Below are 16832 nucleotides of genomic sequence, written 5' to 3' on the forward strand. Positions count from 1 at the left end.
TGTGGATGCTTAACTTCTATAACTGAATGTGAATTTTTCCATGATGGTGTTCATTTGTAATATGAATTTTTCTCACAACTTGTGAAGATTGCACTTCATTTGTGAAGTTGACTCGTTGAGGCAAAGTGGGGTAGATCTCCCCAAAGCAATTGTTATTTTTAAAGTTCTTAGGATTAGAGTAGATATGTTAACCTGATTCATTTACTTTTAACAAAATTTGTGTAGACACTTTAAGTCCTCATCATTGCCAAATCATTCAAACAGCTTCCAAAACCAGTATTGTCCAAGTCATCTTGAAAGAAAATTGTGTACGTCCTTTTGTATTATCAGCATATCACTACGACCATGCAGCCTATCCATTTATCAAGACCAAACAAAAAAGAACCTTGGAATCACTTGTATGATCTTTCGCAATCTTAGCATGCATGGGATTTTGCTAAGGAGGGGATAAGAAACCTTGGTATTCTATTTTGTGTTGGTGTAGTGACAATAACACCCATCAATGCTTACTAGCCTCAAAATACTGAAAACATGAGGCTTACAAATATTAAAGACATGGTCAAGGACATTTATCTAGACTTCACCAAGCAGATTGATGGCACTAAGAGGCAGCAAGAATCAGATTTGCAGCAAGATCAATTGGCTTATTAGGCTTACCCCCATGAATAGGATTTTGAGGCACAACAAGGACATTCTGAAGAGAATCTTACAAAGGAGATAGAGCTGCAAAAAAAGAGCAGATGAGACTTTTGCTTGGTAAGTACAAGACCTAGAAATACAATCAGCTCCTGAGCGCAACTTTTCAAGCTTCATGCAAGGTCTTCCAAGTTTGACATTCCAAGTTTTAGAGGGCCACCTTCATTGCAAGAACTTGTGCTTAAGCAAGAAGCCCACCCAGCTATTACCTATCCAAATCCATTTTTGGGAAAGAGGTTCCTATGTTCAAAGCAATATGCTTTATACAAGATGAGCCTATTAAATAGTAAGCCTTCTAAACTTGAAATTTCAAGTTTAAGGACTTATCCTTCATTACAAGTTCAACCTATGGTACCTCGAGAGAAACCTTTTCAAGAGCCTGTTATATTTCATCATATCCCAAAAATTCCCCAGATTTCTTTACAAAATGAATCTTATCAAGAGGGATGGATTAGTGAGAAAAATAAGGGATTTTATGAGGTAGAAGAAAAGGCTCTTGCTAGTAATACACTTGTGCATGACTGTCAAGATGAAAAATCGGATCTGTCGCAAGTAAGTGATGAGTGTTTACAGCTAGAATAGCAATTTGGAGGAACTGTGGCTTCCAAAAAGAGAATCAATAGAATGTTTTAATGAGCTTCCTGGTTTTGTTGACCAAGAAGACAAGGATCATTTGGACAAGGTGTTGTTCTTTCAAGAAGCAAACAAAGACAGCCTTGCCTTCAAAGATGAAAAGGGTAATGTGGGTGGAAGAGTTTAGTGAGTAGAGAAAAGTGAGAAACAGCACCCTATTTCCCAAAATGTGGACCTGAATATTCTTTCAACTCTTCAAGAATAGAGGCATGATGTTGAGGTAAGATGTAATGTACATAAAAGGATCAATAAGAAGAAAGATCATTTTTCCAGCAGCATACAAACAAAATTGTTTAAAACTTGATGAAAAGTAACCATTTCCTAAAGAAGCAGCTTATGAGCAGCACAATCAAAGGGGTCAATACATGGTTCCATTTAATTCACATGGAACTACTCATTTCAGCCAGCAACATGATATCAGGGAAATGGTTCATAGGCATGAAACAAGTGTTCCCAATCAGAAAAATGATGTCAAGAGAGCAGCCCGGCAACAAGAGACAAGCATTGAAGTTCCAACTTTCATTCACAAGAGGTTGTCCTATTAGACAACTATACAGAATGGGGGTAACTATGTATCACAAACCATGCTTACACCCAAGTATGAAAACACGGTCAAAGATTGAGCTAAGCATGACCTTGCAGTCAAAGAAGAGAATGCTCTCTCTATTTATGCACTTCAGTACCAACTGAAACAGGTAACAGAACAAGCAATTGCAGCTACTAGTTGGATGCCTTGGTCTTCATTTCTAATCAATTGTCTTCAAACATAAAAAGCATTTTATGTTGAGAACAAAGGGGATCTATTTTAGTCAACCAGTAAATACTTTTGTTTGAGCAAAAGTTATTCTTGGTTAGTATAGTTTAGATCAAGATTTTTCATTCCTCCTAAGTGCTGATGGACATCTTTCACTTTAGTTCTTCGCCTTCCTTAAGTGATGTTGCACAAGTTTGTCTATTTTAAGTGTGTTTTAAACATTGTTCATTTCCTTCAAGTGCTTGAGCACAAGTTGCTTAGGTCTGGTTTGAAGATTATTTGTTGTTAGTGTTTGTTAACAGCAAAGTTATACAGGTCTGTCCTAGGTTGTTTTTAGACCTCTTGACCCTCTTATGTCGAATGGATATCATAAAGGCTACTCTGCCTTCATGTTTAGCAAGTGAACAACTCTGGGAGTTGCCAAAATATTGCCTATTTTTCCCACCTCTAGGTCAAAATAGCCTTACATTAAGTCTTATGTTCATAATAAAGGTTTTGTGTGTTAAATGTGGGTACTATACCCTTGGTGCCTTCAAAGTTTCATTTGATTCTTTAAAAAAGAGAAACCTTTATTTTTAAGTTCATTCTTTCTAGAAAAGAAAAGTGCATCCTTTTCTTCTAATGGGCATTTTAAGTTAAGTTTTCTAATATTCGCAAGCATTTGGTTGGATCAATCAGAAATAACAGCAGTTTCATATCAAAGAGCATTGGCTTCCTTCATGAAAAGACAGGTATTTCATTCAAGGAGCAGCTATTTCTGAAAAGACAGCGATGTTTTTCAGAAAATAAGTAAAAAGGTAAAAATAACTTTCAAAGGGACAAAACCCTGGCCCATGGCTAAGGGAGAAACCAAGGAGGAAAGAGTGTGATCTCAGTTGCATGCCTTGATCATGGTGACCAGAGGTTCTCAAATCTGCATCAGAAGATTGAGATGCACTAGTGCTCGGTCCATGAAGACAAACAGCAGTTTCATATCAAAGAGCATTGGTTTCCTTTATGAAAAGACAGCTATTTCATTCAAGGAGCAGCACATATGCATTTGAGAGCAGAGAACGCATGAGCAAAGGAGCAGTATTTTCCTCTGTTTAGAAACAGTAAGTTTCATTGAAGAATATTGGATTATCATTCCAGATAGAAGCTATTTTCATCAAAGGGAAATCAGATATCATGAATAATATCAGTCCCACCAACAGACATCTACAGGTTTGTTTAGCGGATCTCAGTTGTATGCCTTGTTCATGGTGGTCAGAAGTTCTCAAATCTGCATCAGAAGATTGAGATGGACTAGTGCTTGGTCCATGAAGACAAACTGCAGTTTCATATCAAAGAGCATTGGTTTCCCTTTATGAAAACACAGCTATTTCATACAGGGAGTAGCACATATGCATTCGAGAGCAGAGAATGCATGAGCAAAGGAGCAGCATTTTCTTCTGTTTAGAAAGAGTAAGTTTCATTATAGAATATTGGGCTTTCATTCCAGAGAGCAGTGCTTTTCATCAAAGGGAAATCAGATATCATGAATAATGTCAGTCCCACAAATGGACATTTACAGGTTTGTTGAGTGTATTACAACATTATAATGTTTCTTTAATGAACATCTTAGTTAGTATTTAGTTTATTAGGTAGTTTCTATTTTATCTTTAGTTCATGATTGTTTCTTCTAGAAACATGGTCTTTCTAAATCTTTATAAGGAGTTTTCGTCTCCTCAATTTAATACAACATTGATTTACCAAAACATGGTATCAGAGTGTAGGAATTCATAAAATTTGGCACATTTTTTAAGAGCCTCTTTTGATCTGGAATTTCTTCCAGAAAATTGTTTTTCCATTTTTTAAAGTAAAAATTGTTGGAGGTATTTTATGAAAATTGTAAGCTTGGTCAAGGGTTTTAATCGCATAATTTCTTGGTTTGAGCAAAAGTCTCTGATTTTTTAAAGTTGCATGTTTGTTCATGTTGCTTGCATGTGCATTTTGTGAGTTGCATGTACTTCCATTTTACTTGCATGTGGTGTTTTACCACATAAAAACTCATGTTTCACTGTATGAAGGTTTCTCTGATGAGTTTATAATTTTTTCCTCAAAACTTATCTAATGGGTTCTAATAAAAAAAATCTCAAAAATTATCTATTGGGTTTTACCATTTTTCCTCAGAAACAAAGGTTTTTATCCTCCAATTTGTGTCTTGAATTCTGTTGCCTGCTTTTGATCTATATTTTACCTCAAAAATCGTGTCTAGTTTTCCAATTTTTCTCCTAAAAAATTGTGTATTCTTGCAGACTGCTGAGTTGCAATGCTCATCTACAAACAAAGGTTTGGTGATTTTTTTGAAAATCGCAGTTTGAGTTTCATCTCAGCGTCTTTGGCTATAGGGAATAATAGCTTTGTTACACAACATCAGATTGGGCAGCTTCTTGATCATTAAGATTTTGTAGATCCAGGAAACATCTCAACAATAGCAAAATGTTTTAAAGTGTTTGTGACCAAAAATACAACAGTTAGACAATAACCATTAAAAAAGGTAGTAGAATTATTATAATGTTTCTTTAATGGTCATCTTGGTTAATCTTTAATTTATTAGGTAGTTTCTATTTTTATATTTAGTTCACGATTGTTTCTTTTGATAACGTCATGTTTGTCAATCTTTATAAGGAGCTTTCATCTCCTCTATTTGATACAACATTGATTTACCATTATAGAGTGGACAACACTCTTTTACAGTAGAATGCATGATTGCATAGACCAGAGACGACAATTTATTTAAAGCAAGAGCAGCTATATTACATTGATGAAAAACCACTATACATATCAAAGGTGTTTAACAGCAGATTACAAGAGATTTTCAAGCATTTGGAAAAGGAAGGGTTTTGAGAAAGCCCACAAACCCAACATCACTTAAGTGTTTGATTCTTTTCATGCACAGTTTCAAGGTTTTTTAATATTTCAATAAGTTCTGCTGTTTCATTTTAAAATCTCTTTCTTTGGCTCTTTAGGGTTTTAGGCTCTTTTGGGATTTGAGCAATTTTGAGGATACATAACTGTTCTAGCTTTTGGAAAGAGTAGTTCAATAGGAGGACAGCTTGAATGTTAAGAGAGAGGCTTGAGCATTCTTTGAGGAGCTCTTTTTTTCACTGATTAGAACAGAGGTGTACTTGCTTGGGGAGATCTTTCATTGTTCGAGAGTATCAATGACCATTCCGTGAGATTGACTGTTCAAACTTCAAAGGGATCATAAAGGACAATGACCTTGTGTGAATCAAAAGAAGCAGAAGGCAAGATATGTTCAATTTGGCAATAAGGTTTTTGATGCAGGAGCATCCTTGGGTTGTTGGCAACCTTGCATCGCCCAAAATAATGTTCCCTTTCAGTTTATCTGTATTCTGTTCCAGTTGGGCAGTTTTCTGCGTTTTAAGTAGCAATCAATCTAGTTGGCTCGTTATCTTATGCGATCCATATGGTGTGTTCTAGACATCTTGGAGATCTTGTGTCTAGATGTGCAACTTGGTCAGATGTTTCCAGATAAAGTCATCTTATGATTGGTACGTTCCTATTGGCTCTCCTGTTCTAACAGCCAGGTAGGCAAGATTCGGCTTGCGATGGAGATTTACGTTATGCAAAGCTTTATGGCACATTATTATATGTTCTGATACATGTGGCCGACCTCCTTGTGTGTTCATATGGATTTGCATCCTGACCTATATTATTGAAATACATTTCTTTATAGATTGTTGATCAGATAAGCTGACTTGTGGTTGGCAATCTTGTATATAAGTAAGGTAGTAGTTCTTGTTTAGGAGGGGCAGCTGAGAGGTAGCAGCTGCATGGTAGAAAGTATAGCCAAGAGATCCAATAGTGATGATCGGGAATAAGGCTTATGTCCTTAGTGATTTGGCATGTTTGTTAAAACATCTATAATCTGAACTTGCGGGCCAATTTGATGTAAATATCGAAGATCATTGTTCCCTATGTGCTGATGTTGTTATTGATTTGTTTTGTCATTTCCGTTGTGTTGTCTCTAGCTGCAAGGTTGGACATCTCCATTAGAATTTCTCCTCACTTGACTGTGTCAGTTTTCACCGCAGTTTGTAGCCTAAATGACAGCATATAGTTATGATAGGGGCAGCAAACAATACATTTGGGAGGAATCAATGCAATTTCTGTAACTATAATTATTGATTTGATAAGAAGGATGCATCCATTGCTCTAGGAGGGATGAAGTCTTATCATTGTTCTAAAAGGTCTTCACTGTTGCATCAAGAGAGATCAGCAATGTCAATAGCAGTGGACCATAATTATGACAGTAACATGCATTAATATCATAGTACAGGCGGAGGCTATAATAGAAGACAACCTTTTGTGTAAATGAAAGACAATGGTACCATACAAACTGTGTAATAATGTAAAGAAAAGTCATATGGAATGACAACATTGATATTAACTATCAAGACACTGAATAAAAATACAAAACACTGATATATATGTCAAAGTGACTGTAATGTGTAGTGATCATGCCTAGAGTTGAAAAATTGAAATGACTGTTTTCCAGATACCAAGACAGTGGTTACTATTACAAAGCTGAAATAGTAGTGTTTAAATGAAAAGACACCATCATTCAGGGGATAAAAGTGTAATATATAATAATAAAGCAATGAAACTATATGAAATAGTATATGTTTATAAGAGAATCAGAAAACACAAGTTTCGCAGCAGACTTACAATGAACAACAGCGGATTCTATGGATAACAACAAGTCATGAACATGAGATGTTAATCATGGTGAAAGAGACACAAAAACACATTTTCTTGAGTACTATCTTGAGAGAAACAAGTAATCCTCATATTAAAGCAAAGATAGAGGTAAAACTAGAAGATCTGTGCTTGATAAAGGTGAGCAGCATTAAGATAGATAATGCCGAGATTGGAGCACCGTCTTATTGAACATCAGAGATAAAAGATATCACAAGACAACACAAAGATCACAATGCAAAACCATGAAGAGCATGTTCAGTATGAAAGCCTATGATGAAAGGATGCAATTATGTCCACAGGAACAAAGGCCAAGGAAACATTGTCTTTCACATTCCTGTTTTGCAGCACTGGACAGACTCTTCACCAGATTTTAAAAGATACACTATCATAAGAACAGTGAGAGAACAAACATGATATAAACAGAGGAAGGGCAGTGACAAGAAAGCGGTACTCCACTACGCCCAAAAAGACATGAAGATAGTGATAAATGAAATATGAAAGACTGTTTTGTATATGAAAGACAGAAGACAGTGCTGATCTAGAAAAGTTATGACTGATCTAGAAGAAGATTGTACTGTTCTAGGCAGTTATAATGACTTCATTGATGCATATTCAAGGTTTTAAAAAAAATCATGGTTATTGTGAGCATAGTTTAAAAACTTGATATCGGCAATATCTCAGCCAGCCCAAATTTTTTGAAAAACTTGGAATCGGCAAAAAAAACGGCAATAAATCGACACTTTTATCGAACATTTGAAAATATAAAATTTCTAGAATATTCTTAAAAATAAATACATATACACCAAATTTGTAGAACATTTAATAATTTGAGATATCCAAGTTGAGTTAAACCGTAATTCATTGCAACTAAAACTTAGTTAGCGATAAAATTATAAATCTCAAAAAATTAAAATCTATTAAATCTATTAATATATATTATAAATCTACTAAAATCTATTAAAATGTATTATAAATATTGAATATATTAATTATAAGTTAAAAAAAAAAAAAAAACAACAATATTAATTAAATATTATAGTAAATTTAAAATAGTAGATTTGAATTACATAAAATTACTAAATTAATAAATACTATTATAGTAAAAATGAAATAGTAATTGTTAAATCATATATATAAATAATAATATAATATTACAGGAAATTTAACAATTAAAATATATCTTTAATTTTTTATTATTTATCAAACCATAATATTTTACTTTTACTTTTACAAAATAATTTTAGTACCGTCGAATGGCCACTCTAGACAATGTCATTGAGTCATCGAATGCAGGGGGCTCAAGTGGTTCACCGAAGCGACAAGATGATCTGTTTGCCCCCTGGAGGCAAGCCAAGCAATGCCACGCTAAGTCAAATGCAGGTTTCGAATGCAGAGTGCAAACAAATGGGAGTCGACTAGGTTGCGACGAAGACGAATGAGAGTTGGAATGTCTTTTCAACGATATCTTTGAGCGAGTTTTTGTATTCACGGTGATATATTCTTAAATATCCGCTGCGATTTTTTCCCATATTTCGCTGCCGGTTTTTGGCGCAATTTAATCGCCTGGGTTTTTGCTTGGCAAAATATCGCGAGAATGGCGATATCTCACCGAATTTTTAAACTATGATTGTGAGCATGTCCATGTTTTTAAGCAGGGATTACCAGTAAAGTTCAAAAGTTTGAAAAGAGCAAGCCTAGCCTGTTATGACGCAAAGATGTCTTAAAGAACAGTGGTACACTGTCTTGTAGAGCAGAAGGAAGAGTAATATAGGAAAAAAATTCGTGAAAATGGCGAGGGAATCATGTTCAATGATAATTTTTTCACCATTCCAAACAAGATTTTCACTTATTCAAGGTCACAAGAGTTGTTTGCATGGTCTCAAGAGTTCCTTCTACTGTCTCAACTACTGTAATCACTGTTCTAAAAGGTCATTCAATACCCTGTTAATCTTTGCTGTCCTTAAAAATGTCCAGTGACTCTGGTAAATGAGATAGTAAGCATATCATATCAAAGAGGGATGGTAAAATATGTAAAATACTCACATAACATGTGAATCAAGATGAATACTATCCAGAGTCATTTGCAAGTCTTCGTACACTGCAGTGTAGCACAGAAATCAGGTTCACTGTCCTATAAAGATTAAAGAGAAGTTAAAGAATATTCATTATGATAGCTTTGAACCAGCAAAAATTTCATCTTAAGATAGTTGAGAGCAGATATGTGACTGTTTAACAGTGAGATTAAGCCAAATACGGCAGGATCTTGATTTTAGGGAGGTGTATCATGAATGTAGGCCCTTTAGTTGAGAGATACCAATAGCCCAAGGAGCCCTTTGGTTTTCAAATTTTTGAGATATCATGAATTGAACCTGATTTTATGGTCACTGAAAGTCAGTGCAAGAGATTATTCATGATTTTTAAGGGTGTGACAAAGTTGAAATTTTGTGTTTCAAAAAAATGTAGTTCACATGTCAACGTTCTCAGTCCTAATTTCAGGGACAGAGACACAGCTGCCAATGTTTCTAGTTCAGCTGCACCTACACACCCCAAATCAGGGGAGATGACATAATATAGAGTCAGTCAAGGACCTAATTTCAAGCCTTTTCCTTTCTTAAAAGGCAGCAGAGGTCCTCTTCTTAACTAGTTCTTTCTTTTCCCTTTTGCATGTGAAAGAGGAATACATTGTAACTCATGTTTCTAACTAGTGTAACAACAAAATCCATTTCAATTCAATATAGTGCAGCAATTGGTCCTTCTTTAAGCTTCTTGTCTACTTCTCCAATGAATGAATCAATGTGCTTTTTGTCATTTATAGTCAGATCCTCTAAATGTTGTCTTACTCAAACATCAACAGTGCAAGAACAACATAGTTAGCGCTGGTCATAGTTTATGTTTGATTGATTTTAGCCAAGGTCACCGGGAGACGGGGAGACTTGGAGGTCTTCGGTACCGGTACGGCAATTTTACAAAAATAGGAGATGGGGGTACTTGGAGATGGCAATTTTTTTTAATAGTTAAAAGAGTCTAATACTAAATATAAAATACTAGTACTGTAAAACTAAAGAAGTAAAGTAAATAATAATACTAATGTCAAATTAAAATAGAGTCAAATATTTCAACACTCACATAATCACATTACTGTATCTCATAGTCATACTTGTTTTCTGAATATTGCATCTGATTATCATCATATCAGATTGAAAATCGCTGAGATTATCATTACATGTTCAAATTTTAAATTCAAAAAAGTATAGTTTGATGTTAAATTGCTGATATGCAAACAAAAATGAACAAATTTGGTACTAGTAAACAAAAACCAGAATCTATTTAGTACTAGTATGTTGATGGTAGTATCATCTACTCCACAAGGTTGTGATCATCCATCTCAAGGTCTTCAGTTATTATGCTCTCCAAAAAATCATTTAAATCGTCATTGGTCTTAATTTTTGTATTAATAGCATTAAAATGAGGGCTAAAATACATAAATAATTTAATATTATATTTTACATTTATTTTTATTGGAAGACTTCAAGGAGACTTCACTTTTTGGATTAGGAGACTGGGAGACTTCAGGAGACTTTGTCATGAAATCTCCAACCTTTTTTGAGGTCTATGGAGATGTTAAAAGTCTCCGAGATGCGTCTCTGTCTCCGAGATGTGTCTTTTAGGGCAGAGACAGGTCTCCACATAACCATGATTTTAGCAGGTTGAGGTTTAAAAATCATCATTTTCATTCATGCAAATGTTAAATTCAAAAACTTCCTATGAAATACATATGCCGGACATGTTTTGATTAAAGTTTTGAGCATAGATAAATCTTTTAAGTAGTTAATTGTGAATGAGTGCAATAAGTAGATCCTATAAAGTCCAGTGTAGCACCCCATAGGCAATAGTATTTCACTCCAAATCTGTCATTTTTTCCTTTTCTTTGAAAAGATGTAGTTTAGGTGATCCATCAAGGGAATCATCCCTCTCTCAAGATTCACCCCCTCTTGGCAACCCACAGGCCTAGTTTCACTCTCATGTTTCACTGAATGGTTGAACCAAGTTTAACAAGGGTGCACATTTAAGTGACAACAAGCAGATGAATAAGCAGAAACCAATATCAATCAACTCTCATGTTGTCTCTGTAGTTACTAACCACCTCCATATACACAAGCAACAAATGGGGACCCTAAGGTAGGTAAGAAATTAATCACAATACAAATATGAAAAGAAGATGTAATGAGGAACCTTAAAATGTATGCTGCATGGCTAAGAAAGGCCAAGAAAGTTAAGTTGGTAGCCACTCATATGAGAGAACGCCTACAAAACTTTCAGAAAAAGGTGGCTAACAGTGACTATAAAGAGCAAGCTTTTAGGCAACAAAGCTCAAAACTTCAATGAAAAGCAAATGTGATGAGAGCGTAAGAAGAAAAATCAGAATTAAATTGAAGTTGAAGAAGAGACGAAAGTACAAGAAAATGTGTACTCAATGCAACTGAGCAGAAGATTTGACTTCTAATTCAAATACAAACAACAAAGATCATGAACTAGACAAGAAGATGTTCAATGAGGCTATATACCCAAAGCATGACAGGAAGGGCAAAGTTACCAAGACCAAAATCATAAAGGGGAAAAAAAGTCACTAAATAATAGTAGCAAGGATGACTATGAATGCAGTCCACAAAAATTACTAGGGACAGCAGAGGAAAACATCACAAAGAGTCAAAGACTTAGCATTCGGGGGCAATATCATACACAGGTGCACTCAGACAGTGCTAAGATAGAGATATAACGTGAAGAAAAATGCTAAAAGCGTAAAGATTATTATGAGATCAGAACCAGGAAGAAATTTGTGAGTACAAGGCAGAGGTCTTCTACAGAATAAGGGCAGTAAAGACATTGTTATAAAGTACTAGTCATTAAGCTTATAGGATGGGAATAGGTTAACTTCAACAGAGGGCGGTTTCAAGCTTAAGAGGAAATTCTCTATGGCATTGCAAGTGTGAAAGGTATGGTGACTAGGGCTAAGACAGTTAGCAAAAGAAGGTAGCAGACTTGAGACAAAGGTGTAGTTCATGCATGTTAAAATGTGATAGCAAGTGGCAGATGAAAATCAATTATAGTAACATGAACAATTCTTTTGGATAGTAATATATAGTGAACGGTCCATAGAAGACAATGGATAGCTGTGAAAAAATATGTCAAATGTAGCAGCGGTTAAGTGCAAGAAGACAGTGCTTGTAGTGCACTAGTCATGTAATGAAGAAAGGACAGCAAGAAGATGAACAGCAGCAAAGAAAGAATGATAAATGACAGTACAAAAGATAAAATAACAGTCGAAACATATAATGACAGTCAAAACACAGTTGTCTGTGCAAGGGATAAGAGTCATCATTATAATGTTCAAAAAGTGACATGGCCGTTGGAAAGTGATGGGATAAGTAACAGCCTATGGTTATAATATGTGATAGTGTAAAAGAATACAAAGTGGAAGATGTCATGTGACAGCTATTTTTAAAGAGCAATCTCCTCAAAGGTGACTGTTAAAAGGTTAAACAAGTGCCCGATAAGACCAGCAAAAAATAGAAAGCCAGGTAATATGTTCAGGTAAAGAGGACATCTGCTCATGATAGGATAAAAGACAGCGACATAATAATTGGTAAAAGCTCATGACAATGTATGATAGTTGTGGCTTCATCCTTGACACTGATATGATGTCTCTACATGTCTTCAAAATAAAAGTGTTGAAAGATTAATAAACTAATGGATGGGTTAGGAGAATAAGTGTTGAAGAAGTTTAGAATATCATTTTCTAAGGATCAATCCCAGCAGTAATTATCATCAGAGTTCACCCCATTCAATATAGACTTTCCTAATGAATGTAACTTTTCCCTAACACCATCATGGCATGAAGAGTCTTATGACTTTTCGATAATGCAGGCCATAGTCCTAATAACTGAATATTGTTGTGAGGTTTTCACACATCGCCCCAAAATCTTGGGGACCCCCTTTTTAATCGCCTTTAGGGCCAGTGGAGAAGGTTAGATGTATTTTTCACCCGGTTTCAACTTGATTTTCCAGAGCTATCAGTTCTATCCTTAAGCCGAATAAGTTCAAAATTGATTTCAACTTGGCAGGATAAGATTGTGAATTTTGTACTTAGACGATTTCTTTTGAAAATTTGGATTTAATTGTAAATTTGAATGATTTTCATATAAGGAAATTTTTCGTTAGACTTAGGTTCTTGGAAAATCTTATTTTTTTTGGTGAAATAGAATTTAATTTTGTAAGATGAAGTTAAATTGCAAAATCGATTTTTACTCTAGAGGCAATTTTATTTTTTGTCATAAAATTTTAATTATTTAGCAAAATCGATTTAGAGAAAAATTGCAAAAATTGGCTTTAATAGATTAAATTTGCCTTGAAAGCTTTTGGTATTTAATGAAATTGGTAAATTAATATTAAGAAATGGCTTTTGATTAGCCAAAATTCAACTTCAAGGATGTATTAATTAGCAAACCCTCATTAAATAGAAATTTTTAGCATCCCCAAAGCACCATTCAATTTCGTTTTGCAATTTGTGGTTAATTATTAAATTAAAAGTGCAGTTTTTATTTTAGAAAATTAAAATTTTGGCAAAGTATTTAAAGTGGGCCACTAACTTAGCTTTAATTTTGGTTTTTTTTTCCTCTATAGGACCAAGTCGGCCAGCCTGGGAGGAAGGTGAAAGCTGCTATAAAGGGAGTCCCCTCCCATTTCATTTTCATCAATTCATTTGCTCCTCATGCTTGGGCGAATTTGAAGCAAGGGCAGATTTCCAGACTTGGCCGAAATTGGTGGAAAGCAGTTTTTTGGCGATTTTTGGGCAATTTCTCCATTGCCATTGTTGGGCGATTTGTCTAAAGGCCAGATTTTTTGCATTTTGGGGATTTTTGCTCCACTTTGTGGGCTGCGATTTGTGTGCCCTAGGTGGCAGATTTTACAGATTTTGCTCCTTCTTTGCTTGGGCAAATTTTGTGGGAGCCGAATTTTGTGAGGGCCGAAATTTGTGGAAGACAAAATTCTGATTTTCTAGAGGGGCTGCAATTTTTATATCAGATTTGGGCAATTTTGTTGGGAGAAGAGATACATATGAAAGTTTGATTTTTGCATAGAACGCAAGTGTTGGATAAGCTTAGAGGCTTTGTTTTCTAATTTGCAAAGGGATTTGTAATTCTTTGATGTCATATCCCGGGTTCCGAAAAGTTGCTGTAAGATTATTAGTTAAGGTGAAAGTCATCATCTAGAGTTGCAAGGAGTGCTTAAGCTGACATCCATTCTTTCGCTCTTTTCTAAGAATTGCACTACTTGGTTCTTCTTGCCTTTTGGTCCACCACTCTACCATCCCGTAATAGGGCGACGAGCATGGAGGATGATAGTGCAAATAAGAATCCCAAGTGGGCAAACGCTAAGAAAGACAAAGAGGATATGACGCCCAAAACTTCCTTCTTCTCGAAAATGAAGAAAATAACCGATACTAATATCGCTACAGTGGACATGATACGGATGAGGGACAGACTAAAGGAAGGACAATCCCCCTTGGCGAAGAGGATATACAAGAGCGGAATTGTACATGCAGCAGCTTTTCCTCCTACTTTGCCTTGTCCTAAATTGATTATGGAGTGTGCATCCAGATTTGATCTAGACAGTAAATCCATCATTTTTGGCGAAGGGAAGAGAGTGTTGGCCAACATTGGCGAACAAGCAATTGAAGAGACATTTAATATTCCCCAGAGCAAGGGCATGACAGTTGTAATGGAGGATCAGGCGGCCAAATCATTTCAAGGTAACCAAGAGGCCTACTTCTCACATCTAAAGCGGAATTGGATACACGAAGGAAGGAAAGGAGTTAACAAATCAACAAGGCTTACAGTAGCAGATTTCAAGCCAGAATATGGCGATCTCATTGTTCTTCTCAGCCGGATCATGGGCCTAGCTCAAGCTATGCAATTCGAAAACTGGATGTACTTCTTCATTGATGAAATTGAAAAGGGAAAAGGAAAATTTGATTGGGCTAGGATCATAAGTGAAAATTTAGAGTTGCAACTTAGAACAGTTCAAAACCAAAGGCAATTCTACATGGGATCCTATCTGTTTTACTTAATTGCTAGATTGTATGAGAGTCCGGGACTTAGGGCCTTAGGAGAGAATGGTAATGGACCGGGGCAATATTTGGTGCATGAATGCTATCTGCAGCTTCATTTGCACAATAACAAGGATTACAAGATGTTTTGCGATGCATTCGCCATGAAGACAGTAAGGGTATTACAAGGGGCGCCTGCTAAGAGACTTTCATCGGAAGCAGAAGCAAGGATTAAGAAGTTTGGGAGTTGGTTCATCCAATTCCCGCAATTCACATACATTAGAGTGGCAGGAAGTACAGTTTGTCCCAAGAGGCTTCCAAGATACCCGCCCGACAAGGTAGTTTTGATGGAATTGGCTAGGCAGCTTGAGCACTATGATAGAGTAATGAGGAATGAGGGGAAAACAAGCGTTTCCTTCTCAATTATAATTGGCAATGATAGTTGCCCAAATCGGGCCGCCTTTGAGGCTGCGGAAAAGGAATTGGAGTGGTATCATCTAGGATGGTACAAAGCAAGGCAAGGATTCGACCCTGTTGGTCTTATCAAGGCATCTCATGGAAGCGAATTTAAGCATGTTCCCACTATAGAGGACTTTTGGGCCAATGCAAAGGATGATTTTCACGTGAGAAAGCTAGCTTTCTCGAGATTGTCGGTGAACATGATGAGAGATATCAGATGGAGAGGCCTTGATATTCCCGATCAATTGGAGGATGATCGTAGTGTGTTGAGAGAAGACTATGAGACAGTAGTTGGAACAGAGTTGAATCCAGTGGATTGGGACGATCATCAGGATCCTTCCTTGGAGGCAGTCACAAAGACAGTAGATTTGCATACCGAGTCGTGGTATAATGCCAAGTTGAGAAAGCTACAAAGACAAAAGGTTCTCCTTACTTATGAGATGATGAAACCGAAGGAAGGTCTAGTAGAATCAATCGGACAGAAGGGTGAAGGAAGTGGCCGGCAATCGGAGACAGTTAGAAATAGCAAGAAGAGGGCTTTGGAGGTAGAGAAAAGCCAAGAACGTTCGGAACCTCCAGCCAAGAGACAGCGGGCAGCGCCGTCAAGGGAGAGTATAACTAAGGCTAGAAGCCAAGAGGTCAATTCGAGTGATAAAGGGGCCGCAGTGGAGGTGAGCTCTGATTCGGAATCAAGTGGCTACAGTGAAAGTACGGAGTACTCCCCTCTCTCGGAGAACCAGCAAGGAAATATGGCAGAAACTAGTAGAGAAGAAGATGGGCCGATTGATATTGAAGAGATAAGTCAGGCGTCTAAGGCCGTTGGTGATGCTTTGTTGGTCGAACCGAATCCGGATTTGGGGAGATGCACTGCACCACTATGGTTAAGGCAAATGCTTATGCCGAGAGGCGAGGTGGTAATGGCTCACGCAGTTGATGATATCCAAGGACTAATAGAAAAGGATGATAGCGAGAACCAAAAACAGATGGCAAATACGGTGGCAAGGGTAATCAGAAGCGACAGTGATGGTCACCGAAGGGTTCAGATTGCTATACCAACAGTCAATAAGGCAGCGGATGAGATTGCAGCCCGGGAGTACGAAATAGTAGAACATAATTTGGGAAGAAATACAGATGATATGGAATGTGAGGAGGTTCAGGAAGGCATAGCATCAATCAGAAGTAAGGGGTTGGATCTATGATACAATCCAAGATGGGCGAAATTTCTTGCCCTCCTTTATCTCAACATTCCAGTCATTGGTGACTGTTAGAAACAAATTCAGATTATTTGAAGAGGAATGGAAGAATTTTCTTCCCATCAAGGATTTGGTTATTCCTAGGCTGCAGGCGTTCATTAGGCTACAGGAGGCATATTTGGAAAGAGCCCGGTTGGTTGATGAGAGAGGATTGAGCATAGTTGAATCTTGGTATGTCGCATTG

The 16832-nt window shown here is 36.5% G+C and overlaps 1 protein-coding gene across 3 annotated transcripts in view; it reads right to left on the reverse strand.

Moving 5' to 3' along the window:
* The window catches only part of LOC149554940 (LYR family of Fe/S cluster biogenesis protein), a 64341-nt gene that overhangs the window by 16247 nt on the left and 31262 nt on the right, over positions 1–16832 (reverse strand). The window contains exon 2 of one of the 3 annotated variants that reach the window (XM_089828953.1): positions 8873–8927. The exons of the other annotated variants lie outside the window; for them this stretch is intronic. Coding sequence (XP_089685079.1) covers positions 8873–8879 — 7 coding nt within the window. The 5' untranslated portion in view covers positions 8880–8927. The remainder of the gene's footprint in view (positions 1–8872; positions 8928–16832) is intronic. 3 annotated transcript variants of the gene reach the window in all.

This window comes from Cupressus sempervirens, chromosome 5 (genome assembly GCF_028749045.1).
Source record: "Cupressus sempervirens isolate cs-2001-9-10 chromosome 5, ASM2874904v1, whole genome shotgun sequence".
Classification (NCBI taxonomy): domain Eukaryota; kingdom Viridiplantae; phylum Streptophyta; class Pinopsida; order Cupressales; family Cupressaceae; genus Cupressus; species Cupressus sempervirens.